Source organism: Cenococcum geophilum (genome assembly GCF_001692895.1).
Source record: "Cenococcum geophilum 1.58 unplaced genomic scaffold K441scaffold_3, whole genome shotgun sequence".
NCBI lineage: Eukaryota > Fungi > Ascomycota > Dothideomycetes > Gloniales > Gloniaceae > Cenococcum > Cenococcum geophilum.
Genome location: NW_027137561.1, coordinates 5132616 through 5146214, shown reverse-complemented (window position 1 = coordinate 5146214; position 13599 = coordinate 5132616). Strand labels below are relative to the sequence as shown.

Genomic DNA, 13599 nt, shown 5'->3' with positions numbered 1-13599 from the left:
CCCATATCGTACTAAGGAGTTTTGCCTGTACCCAAATCTTCTGCGGAGCGTCGGATTTATGAGATAAATTCTACTACAGAGCGTCTAATTTATAAGATAAGGACTGATTATGAACTTAGAACATTAGAGCAAGGAAGGCTTAAATGTTGTGAGCCACTTCGCTTCAACCATGAAGTGCACTTAGCCTAATCGATCTGACCGGTATCTAAGCCATGCAGCTTGATTGCGCCAGTTGAGAGCCTATTGGGTCAGGTTGCTTTTCCAGCTAGATGATTATTCATTGCCCAGTTTCTAATTGCTCGTCCTTGATCATGGGATTTCCTGCCCTTTTTCGATGACGCTCTTGGCACTGGCTCGGATCAGTGAAATATCCACGTCGCGAGGCTGACAGCATTTAATCCAAGTGGCAAAATTAAAAACGTTAGAAGGCAGACTAAAGCATTACAAGGCAACTAAATTTAGGCCTTCCGGGTGCCTACTTAACGGTGGCGGCTTTTACACGATTCGTACTCTTTCAGACCCATCTGTAGGAGGTTACGAGCCCGAGAACTCGTAACAGTTTCTCGTTATGGACCCTCCAAAAGCTCCTCAAGCTTCCACCAATACATCAGGTGCTCTCCAACCTATCCAGCCGACATTCGACGTGTGGAGCATTAGCGCAGCCGCGGCGACGAAAGTCCTAGAAACTCTCAGAGCTTGCGCCGAGGACAACATTCAAGGGCTGGTGCTTTTCCCGCTCACATATTTCGGGGCCTTAATTACGGCTGATAAGAAGCGAATCACAGAGGGACAGCATATTTTGAACAAAAGCAAAAGCAAGCTTATTACTTTCCTCAAGATAGTCATTGGCCTGTCCGACGAAGGACTAGCCAGGAAAGTTGCACAAGACCATCACCTCATAGGGGCATTTCAGTTCGCGATCGCTTGCTCTCCTACCTTAACTGTTGAGGAAACTGGCAAACTAATTCACGAGATGATGCTCCTCGACAAAAGTACCGGAAGTGAAATGGTTGGGTCCGCCGCTGTGTCGCAATTTGTACGGAGCCTGATTGCATACGGAGATTTCATCGAAGAAAGTCCTCAAGAGTTGTATACGAAAATCGGAGATGCTGTCCTGGCAGTCGTTATGACAAGGCAGGCCTTACCTGGGTTGTGGGATCCGTCACCGGTTGAAAGTCTCGCGAAGCTCTTTCACAAGGTCTTCGAAAGCCTGCAAGATATGGATAACAAGAACATTACTCTGGAAGGTAGCCACTCAGGCTTGTTAATTGCCACACTCTTCTGTTGGCTACGCCCAGAAGAGACTCATGTCCACGTTGAGGGGATCCGTATTCTCCCAATCGAAGGAGAAAAAGGCGCACGACTTTCCATCAACTTAGTTCGACATAAGGACGGTGGCGCCACCTTTGGAGTTGATGCTAGGTGGAAGATATATAAATGGCGTCCCGCGAAAGACCTCAGGCCAATAGAAGAGCGGCCACCAGATGAAGAAAATTTGGACGAAGCCATGCGAATCAGCCGGCTTCACAACCACATCCCCATGAGCTCGGCTCGAAATCATATGGAAGGATCTGGCGCTAAGAGAGAGATTGTGGAAGCTGCTGGCCATCTCGCAGGAGCTTTGATAGATTTAACATTTGAGCATGGCTACATCTGTAGTACGGACCGTTCCTCGGTACATCCATTGAAAGAGATATGCTCCGATTACTTTTAGAACTCATATCACACTATTATGAAGCTCTTTGGCTGGGAAAACCTAGATCTCAACCGCCAAAAATTGATTGGCGAGGCGTTGGAGAGTCGGCTCAAAAATGTGCCAGACCGCAGAGACGGAAAAGATGATCTCGAATTCTTAAGTGAAGCCCTAGACGACTGCCAAAGGCATTACTTCGACACTTATGGACAGGCGATGCTTGTTAACGGCGATGGTACCTCTACTGACGCTCTGGAACGAGCTATACATCTTGCCACAGAAGCTCTTTTCTTCAGCCTGTGCTTCAAACACCCCAAAAGGGCAATGTATCGACCATTTACAACAGACCGCCTTCGGAAAAACGCCAAAATTCTTCGAAGTTTGCTTTCAGTACCTCCCATTCTAGTAGTTTCCAGAGAACCGGATGCAGGTCGGGGACTTCCATTCTGGGACTTCCGCGCGCAAGTCATTCAAGCTATGCTGCAAGGCGCTACAGAAGTTGGCCCGGCGGATCTTGTCGTCTCGAGCAACGGATATGTCGCATACCCATCAGTGCTCTTGAATATGGAAATGAGTGCCACAGATAAGAGGAAGATTTCAGCATTGTGCATCGTCCCCGGCCGTTTGCGGCTGCAGAGCGGGGGTCCCTGCTTTGATAGGCTAGTTTGGAAGCAGGAAACCAACATCATGTCTGGCCTGCAGCTGAAAAGGTTCCCAGAGGCCATTTCGCTGTTCTCTCAAGACAAAGCATTCCTTGGACTGAATCAAGATCATGCAATCGGGAAGTACGAGGTGAACATTGAACATCTAGTCAGCGCATATCACGACCAGGCCTTGAGAGATATCCTTTATTTAACAACGTATATGCATTTGGGTTCAGACGCGGACAGGTCGCTTAATCTCGGCCAATCCCGTACCCCCGAAGTACCCATACCAACGAACTGGACAAAGTCAATGGAGGCAGTCTATTATTCACACGCTTGCGGAGAAGAGGATTAATTAATCTGATTGGTGGGTACGGGCTCAAAGGCATCAATTGAGAATGGGTATATTCGCAAGGCCATTTGCAGGGGATTTCCCTGCTTTGACTAAACGTGATGCCCATGGACCCGTGCGCAAGCATATCGCTGCAGTATCTATTTATAAAGCCCAAAATATGCAACTAAAGAAAAAGGTGTAGGTGGGAGGGAAAGCAAGCAAGCAAGGCTCAATTTTGTAAATGTTAATAATATTAGTATTACTAAGATACAGGGGTACTGCTATAGTGCTCGCTTAGCCACATAGATATATCTATCTATTATTTACACGCTTATAGAGAAGAGGATTAATTAATCTAATTAATAGGTATAGGCTTAAAGGCATTAATTAAGAATGGGTATATTCATAAGGCTATTTATAGGGGATTGCCCTACCTTAACTAAACGTAATACCTATAGACCTAGAAGCGCAGCGCCTATACTATATAAGGTAGAGTAGGGGGAAGAAAAAATAAAAAATAAAAAAGGGGGGGAAAGGAGAGATTTAAGTTAATGTATTAGAGTGCCAAAATAGGCACTTCTATACGCTATTATGCCTAAATACCTTCGCCCATTATATCTAGGGCAAGTAACAATAAAAACGGTATTGGTGTTTTATGTTAGAAGTTTATACTTAGCTAGAATAAGTCTTTTAGGGATAATAAATAGTAAAGCTGGAACGCTTGTAAGGACCACCAGCCTAATTACTATATTTGGCCGTTTATAAAACCATTATCTTAAGTATATTAAGTAGCACCTTTCTAAAATAAGTGTCCGTTATAGAGCTTAGAGTAAAGGCCGAGAGTGGTAACTTTATACTTTAGCTTATTCCTAACTACATAGCTTATAAAGGCTGATCTCTTAAAGTAAAAGAGAGGGGCGTTTCTGGGTTAGGGGTTATTTTTAAATAGGTGTTTTATAGCTTAAACTGCGTATTTAGGTTGCCCTAAAGCGGCAATTATAATTAAGACTCCTTAGTAATTAACGTCCGTTTTACTACGCTTTAGACGTAATATTATATGGTCCTTTACTAGCGTTATGTCGTTTCTAGTATATTTTATAATAGAGAAGGTGTAGCTATCTTTCTAAGCCTTAGTATAGGTAATCTTACCTAGATAAAGGAATCCCGCAAAGGCCGTAGTGACGGCGGCGTTAAAGTTAAGATCCTTAACGGATTAGGTATTTAGGGTAACTAATTAGGCAAGGATATCTTTAGTAATTAGCAATCTTTTAGCCGTAGTAAAGGGATTTATAGATGTTGCACCGTCTAGGATCCTCTTAATAATAGGATTATTAAAGACGGAGGTGTTATAATTAGCGTTAATATAGTGGGATTAAATTGCGGAGATATAGGCTTTAACTATAGTAGGCTTAATACGGCTTATTTCTAGACTAGCATTGCTAAAGATCTGTTAGGTAATCTATTCTCCTAGGTAGTAGAGGGGCGCTAGGTACTTTACCGCTTTATAAAGGTCGCAGTAGCCCTTTTAACTCTTAATTGCGGGATAGTATAAATCTCTTATTCTATTAGAGAGGCTATACTATAATAGTTAGCCAAAGCATTCTAAGGGAGCTTTTACCTTAATCTAGAAATTAGGTAGGGGGTCTTTAAGAGGGACTAGGTCTCTTATTTTAGCGTTAGATTAAATATAATAAAAAAGTATATAGTAACGGTAAATCAGAAGTATCCTAATGCGGGTATAGTAATAATACCCTATCGCGATTAAAACGAGATAAAGTATTAGCTAGCCCGTTTTTTATAGAGGAAACCTACTCTATATAGAGCGTAATATTATAGGCTGCGGCTAGTTAGAGGATCTTATAGAGTAGGTAATTACCTAGTCCTTTTACGACCGTATTTTAAAATCCTAAGAGTGCTACCGTGTTATCTGTATAGATATAGACTAAGCTATACTTCTACTGCGTTATCTAGAGCTAGAATAAGGTTATAATTGCTTAAACCTTCCGCTTATTAATTAGGGCAAGGCGGTGTTCTATATTAGGGTAATAGCTTAAAGAATTATTTTAGGGTAGAGATACCAAATAGGGCGGCTATATTATCCCTTAAGAATCCTTAAGGAAGAAGAAGGCCCTATAACTAAGAATCCTAAATACGTCTAAGAAAAAATAGAATTATTTTCAATCCGTATTGTTAAAGAAGAGGATACTATTTAAAAGGGTAAGAGTATCCCTTCACCATAACAAGTCTTGGCGAAGTTTAGCTGTTAGCCATTAGTAAGGATAACTACCTGCCTTTATAAAAGTGGAGATAAACTCCTAGATAGAGCGGTTATATAAATACTTAAGCCTAATTACCTAGGCGCTTTAAGTAAGTCTACTAGCCAGTTTTTAACTCTAAACTAGCGTTAGAGATCTACCACTTAACACTTTATTAATCTCCTTAATTGTAGTAGCCTATTTTAAAGGAGAAAGACATAGCTTAAACTTTAGAGTATCTATAATATAACCTAGGACTTTAGCCGTAGTGCCTTTAATATTCTTTAATTTATTTTATAGGATACCTAATTTATTACTTAATTAGTTATATACACTAAGTAATTAAGGGAGGATAGAAGCGTTAGAGAGTATAAAGATAAAGTTATCTAGATAATACTCTAAGGCGGCGTTTAGGATATATTAGATAAGTATCTAGTAGAATCCCTCCGTAAAAAGATTAAATAAAAAGGGTGTAGTTTAAAGGCCGAATAAAAAGCAACGTTTAAAATACACTACACCCTTTTAGGAGAACCCTATAAGGCGTTAAGCTTTAATAGAAAGTAGGATATTCTAAAAGGCGTTCTTAATGTCCCTCTTAATAATTATATAACTATAGCCTATATATATAACGTATTAGAGAACCTAATTAACTATTAAATATTATAGTGTGGCGAATGCTATAGGGATTAAGTTGTTAATAGATCGGCTAGATAGTAAGGATAAGTTATAAATACGGCGCTATTCCCTATTTACTTTAGGTACTAAACCTAGCGGCAAGGATATAACGGGAGACGTTACTATTACAATTTTACCTATATCTAAATTGGCGCTAATCTTCTTTAAAATTAGGACCGTATTTGCGGCTATTAAGGCTTAGTTCTTTTAAAAAAGGAGCTTAATTTCTAGGTCTACCCTAATCTGGTATCTAAACTTTAAGATACTAATAATATTGCGTTAGAGGTTGCCGGGGTATAGGGATAGATAACGCCCCCACGCTTAAATAATTAAGGGGAAGGGAGAGTCCTGTAGAGGAGAGGAGGGTAGGAAGACTGGAAATAATAGTATAGTATTCGGCCTACCTGTACTATAAGGGTAGAGTATAGTTTCGGTAGAGTATAGGTATAGCTTAATAAAATCCTCTTCCTTTTCTTCCTTTTTCTTATTAACACTTTCCTCTAGTAATTACTACTTGCAATTCCTTGCAGTATATGGGCCACCGCACTTACTATAGGTATATAGGAACTTGCAATCCTTACCTAGGTTACACTTCCCTCTATTAAAGCTATAATAGGTCCTTAAGATATTAGTGCTTACTTACGCGCGTTTTAAGATAGATACGGATTTATAAGTACTAGGATTGCAATAGATATTTAGGAAGTTACTAAAGATCTTCTAGTTAGCTAGCTCTAACTAGTTCTTTTAAATAACTATAGAGTGGTGCTCTAAGGCTATAGTTATTAAGGGAGCAATTTAGTAGGTAGTAGATAGCCAGATAACTTAATTATAAAAGGTAAGTATTTAGGGAATAAGATCTACTAAAAGATTCTTATATATAATAATTAAAATCATTATATAGTTAAGGAAGCCCTCTACCCACACTTTAACGGATAGGTAGTCCTTTATTGTCCCTTTTTTTAGTCTTATAGAAAGGACGCTATTAACAATAAGGATATTATTCTAAGGCTTAGACTAGAGCTAGTATATCTAGAGGCGAGAGAGGTTATTAGGCAAGAAAGTACCCTAAAATACCTTAAGTATCTCTTTATTTAGGACGCCAGGGAGGAGGGTATTTAGGATATTAGTTATAGATAGGAGCAACTCACCTAGTTTATTAATTGGGGTTAAGGATAATACTACCGTAGCTAATCTCGCTGTTACTATAGCGAGGCTTAATATATAGAGTTTAGTCGCCTAATTTTCCTATTCTTTTTAGACGCGTAGTATTTTAGTACGGTCCTCCTGTTCCTAAAGAAGTCTTATTTTCTAGTCGGTTGCTTAGTCCTTAACCTCCTTTACCTAAGCTCTTCTAATCCTTAGGTCCTCCTTATATAGTTACTAAAGCCGTTCTTCGGCTTTTTTAGCGGCTAAAGTCTTACGTTAAGCCGCGGAGAGAGGCGCCATTATAGAGGATAGAGACTGTGACGCCGGCGTATCACCTAAAGGTATAGGGTAGGTAACCTCTAAGGAGTTTAGCTTGTCGAGTGTGTCGTCGTTAGTTAAGTTTTTAAGGTTTTTACGGACGATTCGCGAAGGTTTAGACGAGCGTATAGGTTGTTAAGTTATTAATAGCAATAATTAATTATTAGAAATTAAGTAAATAAGGTATTGGCTCTTAAATAAGACTAATATAAAAAGTAAGCAAGCAAGGCTCAATTTTATAAATGTTAATAATGTTGGTGTTGCTAAGATACAGGGGTGCTGCTACAGTGCTCGCTTAGCTATATAGACATGTCTATATTATTTGTAAGCCATGTGACGGAGTACACATTAGCGCTAGCACAAGAAAGGAGCCTTACTCAAAGATGGCGCGAAAAAGGATATCTTGATCAGCTCGCATGGAATTATATCGGAGAGGGTGCCGGTCTTAGAAGACGATACGTGTCTACAACCTACTATAAGGAGCAACTTCGCTTCTTCGAGGCAGGCAATCTTATGGAAGGTCGAAAGGTTTTTATCAATAAAAAGATGTGCCGTTAATACAATGCTTAAAGGAGGCTTTTGAAAGTTGTGAGGACAATCCAGATTAGGTAGTAATCTTATAAGCATTTAAGGTTGTCGTTAATCTTCGAGTCGATTGGCCATATCTTTAGGGACCTCTGAGACTTATTTAAAGCAAGTATAACGTGGGTAGGAACGATTGTATAAGTTAAATACCATCGCCTAATCAGGAAGAGGAAGCAGGGCACTTCTAGACCTATGTCGAACCGCGAATGAGATGGTAGCTTTCCTCTGCATCCTGTATAGAAGATACTTTAAAGTTCAAACCGTCGAACTTTACTGATATAGATATATCCTACCCCAAATCGCATAACCCTCTTCCCTATATTTCAATCGTTCTCGGAATTCCTACTTACGCGTTACTAATGCGTCTAATAGACGCTTGACTCTCCTCCAGCGTCCATATTATCTTATGATCTTGGGCCTTTCACGTATCACTGCCGTTATGCGGTAATGCAATACAGCCCTTCTGGCTAAGGGAGAATTTTCTTGAAGAATTTTGACTGAGGAGGATACCATGNCGCCCAAAACCGAAGATGCGTTATCATTGGAGCAGATGGCTGCAGAGGTGGAAACGGCGCCTATTCTGCCTATTCAAGAATATCCAATAATATAACGCACAGTAGGCTCTACCGATTACCATCTGAAATCCTTCTTTTAATTTATGACGAGTTGTCCGGTTTAAGTACCCTAGCCTTACGTATGGTATGTTCTAGATTTATATATCTCTTTAAATATCCCCTCGCCGAGACGGATAAAGCGAGGAGTGAGCATCTTTGTAGTTTTCAGGAGATGTTAGATCGGGAGGGAATAAGACAAGAATCCCTTCTTTCTGACAAAGTAGATGGCTAAAGAACCTGGCCAGTGTGTCTGCCTTGGTACTGGTGGAGTCGTGCTACTCTATTCACGTCTTAGCTGCCTATTTTAGTCTTATAGTATTTGTATCAACATGTCAATCGGAAGTCCGTACGTTAGGGAAACTTATATAAAGATTGAAATCTATAAAGAGAATAAGGCTATATATACACGGTGGATAAGTCATAGATACCCCTAATCTATACTCTTATAGGAAGGTAATATAGCGCTATTAATATAATATAATAAGGCTATATATTGTCCTAATTAACGCTGCTAATAGGACCGGTCTTTTTAGTGTTAATTAGCGGCTAAAAACAACGGCTTTGCCTATAAGGGTCCTATACATCAGCAACCTTAATACGAGGGCGGTGTAGTATTTTTTATAACTTACCACCCTGTTTCTTACCATCTTGACTCGGTTATTAACTTGGTTATCGACTTAGTTCACTACCCCTTCCTTATATATATAGAGAGCTTCTAGAGCCAGCTTCAATCAACAAAGTTCTTATAAGTGACTTGTCCGTCTAACACAAATCCCTTACCATAAGAGGGGATATAGAATGATGTTTAGTGGAGTAAGATAAGGCGTACGAACACCTACTCTGGAGAAATTTCAGCAGCTTAATAAGTAAGATTAGACATATACTATTTTAGTTTTCTAAAGCTGCTATATAGAGAGCTATTAGATTATAGGTTATAAAACAATAGATAGATAAAGGGAGTCTAGTATATTCCTAAAGTAGCTATATATAATTTTAGTCGAGGAAACCGTAAGTAAGGTTAAAGCGCCTTAATAAAGGCCTACGCATCGCAGAAGATTTTAGGGGGGATATAGGGAGCCGTTACACGCGCTTCCCCTACCCTATAACCAAATTTTACTATAAAGCGTTTAATTTATAAGATAAGCTGTAACTAAGCCTTAGCAGGCGCTATATCGCATTGTCTCGTTCCTAGACCTTCTTGCTAAGGCTTACCTTGCCAAGCCGCTAGCTGCTTTTGGCAAGACCTTCGTTAGAAGGTCTGGTACACGGTTTAGATTTTTATTAATCCTACGCGGGGTATTTAGGCCTATATACACCTACTTTAAGCCAAATTATCTTAACTTTTATAGCTCCCTAAGCTATTCCTAATGGCTAGAATTACCAAATTAAACCTGGCGAAGAAGACTACGTTACCCAATTTGCCCGATTCCAATTTATTATCTCGTCGTCGCGCCCGACGCCCCCGAGTTGTAGCAGCCGCACCTCTCCCACGACCACTACCGCCCTCTTCCTACCGTAGCTAGAGTACCCAAACCGACAAGCTAGCTTTAAATAATAACTAAGGACTACTAGTAGGTATAGATTTGCTTTATAGAAGGGGGTAAGCTTTAGGTAGAGCCTCGCGTAAAGCTTTAATAAAGCCTTATATAGAGCTTTAGTAGAGGCTTATATAGAGCCCTACGCAGAGCTCCGCGTAGAGCTTTGTATAGAGCTTTATACAGAGCTTTATACAAAGCTTTGTGTAGAGCTTTATATAGAGCCTTGTATAGAGCTTTATATAAAGCCTTATATAGAGCTTTTATAGAGCTTTATATAGAGCTTTATATAAGCCTTAAGTAGAGCCTTATATAGAGCCTTATATAGAGCTTTATATAGATATATAGATATATAGGTGCGTAGATATATAGGTATATAGACATATATATTTATACTAGAAATTAATTATAGAGTTTATAAAGACAATTATATAGGAAATTATATAAATATTTATTTATTTATATAGGTGTTTATATAGGTATTTATATATATAACTAGGCCGTCAAAAACGGATTCTGCACCTATATATGGTAACGGCTACAAACCTAGGTCTTTAAAGTTCAGATCTAGAGCTAACGTAGAGACGTTATATAGCGCGTGCAAGTAGGACCTGGTAGTTATATGCGTTATAGGGCGTAGTAAAAAGTTTTTATATGGGATGGTAAGATCTCAAAAACCACTACTAACGGTACCCCTTTATAATATAGCCACTAGTTCTCCTACCAAGCACCTATATAATCCAACGTGGATAAACAGATTTTAAAAGCATCCCCTAGCCCCTAATAGAAAGCATTAACGACCTTATATTAACGGATAAACAAGCGTACGAGCGAACGAACGAACGAGCAAATATACGGCCCCTCCTAACCCCTAGGGCAGTCGCCCGCGGAGCATACAGTCACTTACCGTTTTTAACTACCAAATACTACCTAGCAGCTTGGATTGCGACCCATGGTTTTCCCTATCTCCTTTTAACGGAGTAGTGACCCTTAGAGAGGGCCTAGCTAGGGCCTAGGCACAAAAAATACCCAAATACAACACAATATCCCGCTCGCTTATTAGTATTACGGTGGTTAGAACGGATAAATCCCCCTTACGCCTTCAATGGCTCTAGGGGGGGGGAGGTAAGGCGTATATAGCAGTGGTCTATATAAGAGATAGTATATAGGGGATAGGCAAGATATAGGACATAAAGAGATAATAAGACACAGTAATCGATTAGCAAGGCCTAGCTGGGACGTAGTGAACCCTAGCTTTAATAAGCTAGAGAAGGAAGCAGTGGTTCCCAAGGAGTTCAAAACATCTAAGGAGGAGGACGTGCAGTAGGCCCGCAGGGCCGCTGCTATATGCAAATATGGCAAATCGGGGTTTTTCATCCTACTGAGGCTGCTCATAGGGTTTTTCCTCCCCCAACTGCAGGGTTTTCTTCATATAAATTACAAGTTTTCCCCCCTGTAACGGAGTAGTCTGCGTGGGCCAAGATAGGATCCGTATTAGACGTTAATTAAAGAACTACTACTATATATATAACTAATTAATTAATTATAATAGCTTATAGGCATTACTAAACCCTCCTACTACTACCCCCCTTCCCCTCTAGATCTTCTAAAGATACCTTAAAAGTATAGTATATAAGGTAGACTTATTATAAATATATATATACTTGGCAAAGGCGGAGCGTATAAGACTAGCTAAAAGGATATACTTAGGTTTTCCCCCTACTAGGGGTTTTTTCCTATATATAGAAGGTAGAAGCCTATATAGACTTAAAAGAGAGACTAAATTAGGCAATAAATAGAATTAATAATACTATACCTTAGGGGTATATAGGCTTAGTATATTAAACCTCTAACAGCTATAGTATAGTGCTTAAAAAGGTCGCCTTATACTTTAGTTATATTAATAGGTTACTAATAGGTTATAAACCCTAGTTATAAGGACCTTAGTTATAGAAGATAGACTTAATATATTAACTAGTAAAGGCTATCCCTAAGTTAGCTAAGTAAAATTAAGGATTAAATCTATAGGGCCTTAGGTATCTTACTAGTTACTATTATAAAATAATAAGCTTTGCACTATAGCTATAGATAAAACTTTAAAAGGTAAGTAACTGCCGGTACACTCGCTTTATTAACGTGCACGAATATTACTTGTAGTGGTACGTATGCGGTGTTAAAGTTAGTAGTTAATTATTGTCTAGAAGTAAGCGGTTGCTCCAAGGTTAAATCAGCTAGCCTCACTTCGTAGTCCCGTAACCGCGTTACATGACTAACGTTCCAACACTAGAGCAACTCTAAAAAGAAGGCTAGTCTACACTCTAAAGTTAAGTCTACTTTTAGACTATTTATAGTATATACGCAATAGCTTCTACGCTCCTTTTATAGATCCGTAATATAATAATACGAGTTATATAACTTTCTACTATCTTCTACTAGTTATATAACTCTTTACTATCTTCTACTAGTTATATAACTTTTTAATATCTTCTACTAGTTATATAACTCTCTACTATCTTCTGCTAGTTATATAACTTTCTACTATCTTTTACTAGTTATATAACTTTCTGCTATCTTCTGCCAGTTATATAACCCGCAAAACCCCTTCTATTACTCCTTACGTTCTACCCAACCTACAGCCTATATATTAACTTGGTTCGTATTAATAAGTCGCTATAAAGCAACATAAGGCTTCCCCTTAGTCATCGCGTCCGTAGGGTTAGCTTTACTATTAATCTATTTAACCTCTGTAATCTGCCAACGTTTATAGGCTTATTATAGGTATATTACATTAATTATTAATTGCTTCTTTTATGTGGTTCCGAGTTGTATAAGACAGTTATATAGCGACTTAGAATTGGTATAAAGCATAAGTAGGAGGTTAATCTATAGGACCTTGTCTACCGTAGACTTAATGGTAACGGCGATATTAAAGCCATAAGCCATTCTATAGAGTTTAGAAGCTAGAACGCTTCTAGTAACTCTTTTACACTTAATTAAGCTCTAATAGACAATATTAACCTTTTTAGTTGCGTTAGCTAGTATAATAACGTAGCTAATTTGCGAAGATAGGTCCTTATTATTAGTGAAGGAAGCGTCCGTAAAGACTAAGAGCTATAGGGTCTTAGCCTCCAATTTAATAAACTTAAGACCTCTATATAAGTTCTAAGTCTGCCAACTTAGGCGCTTATTTAACTCCTTTACGTCTACCTCCTTAGGATTAATTACCTAGGTAGCAAAGGATAAGTTAAATAAAGCCTTTAGCTAATAAACTAAGGCAATATAGGCTCCTCTAGCGCGTTAAGTAATATACTAGTTCTTTAGCGTAAGTAGGTTATATATAACCCCTCTAGAGCTAGTACTATCTGCTAGCGTAGTATTAACTACACTAAGGTTCTTACACTAGCGCTTTTATGTTAGCGTAATACTCCTATCTTATGTTAATTAAATAAGCCCTTTATTAAACTTAATTAGTGTATTAGTAGTTAGTTACTCTTATTCTTTAGCTATAAATTTAGCCTTATATAGTTTACTTTGTTTAGCCTCTATAAAGGTATTATCTACAAGGAATAGCGTATTATTAGTTTATAGGCTAATAATTCTAAAAGGTTTATTGCTGTAAAGCAAGTAAGGGTCGTACGTGGACTAGTTTATTTGCAGCTAATTAACGTAGTGTAAATAGTAGGTCTTAAACCAGTAGTTTTTAGCTTTAGGCACTCTATAAAGTAGTTTTATAACCTTTAGAATAGAGTCCTTATTAATTCCTAATTGTTTATTTAGCTTATATAGTGGTCGTACGTAAA

At 38.6% G+C, this 13599-nt stretch overlaps 1 protein-coding gene across 1 annotated transcript; it reads left to right on the top strand.

Moving 5' to 3' along the window:
• Positions 1-323: 323 nt before the first annotated feature.
• K441DRAFT_166352 (uncharacterized protein) lies at positions 324-1805 on the top strand. The gene has a single exon (XM_067640287.1). It carries the CDS (start codon positions 569-571, stop codon positions 1712-1714), a length of 1146 nt encoding a protein of 381 aa, XP_067509525.1. The 5' UTR covers positions 324-568; the 3' UTR covers positions 1715-1805.
• Positions 1806-13599: the final 11794 nt, after the last annotated feature.

Excerpts from the sequence above, each read along its gene's own strand:
- K441DRAFT_166352 (XM_067640287.1), top strand. The coding sequence starts at position 569 with ATGGACCCTCCAAAAGCTCCTCAAGCTTCCACCAATACATCAGGTGCT.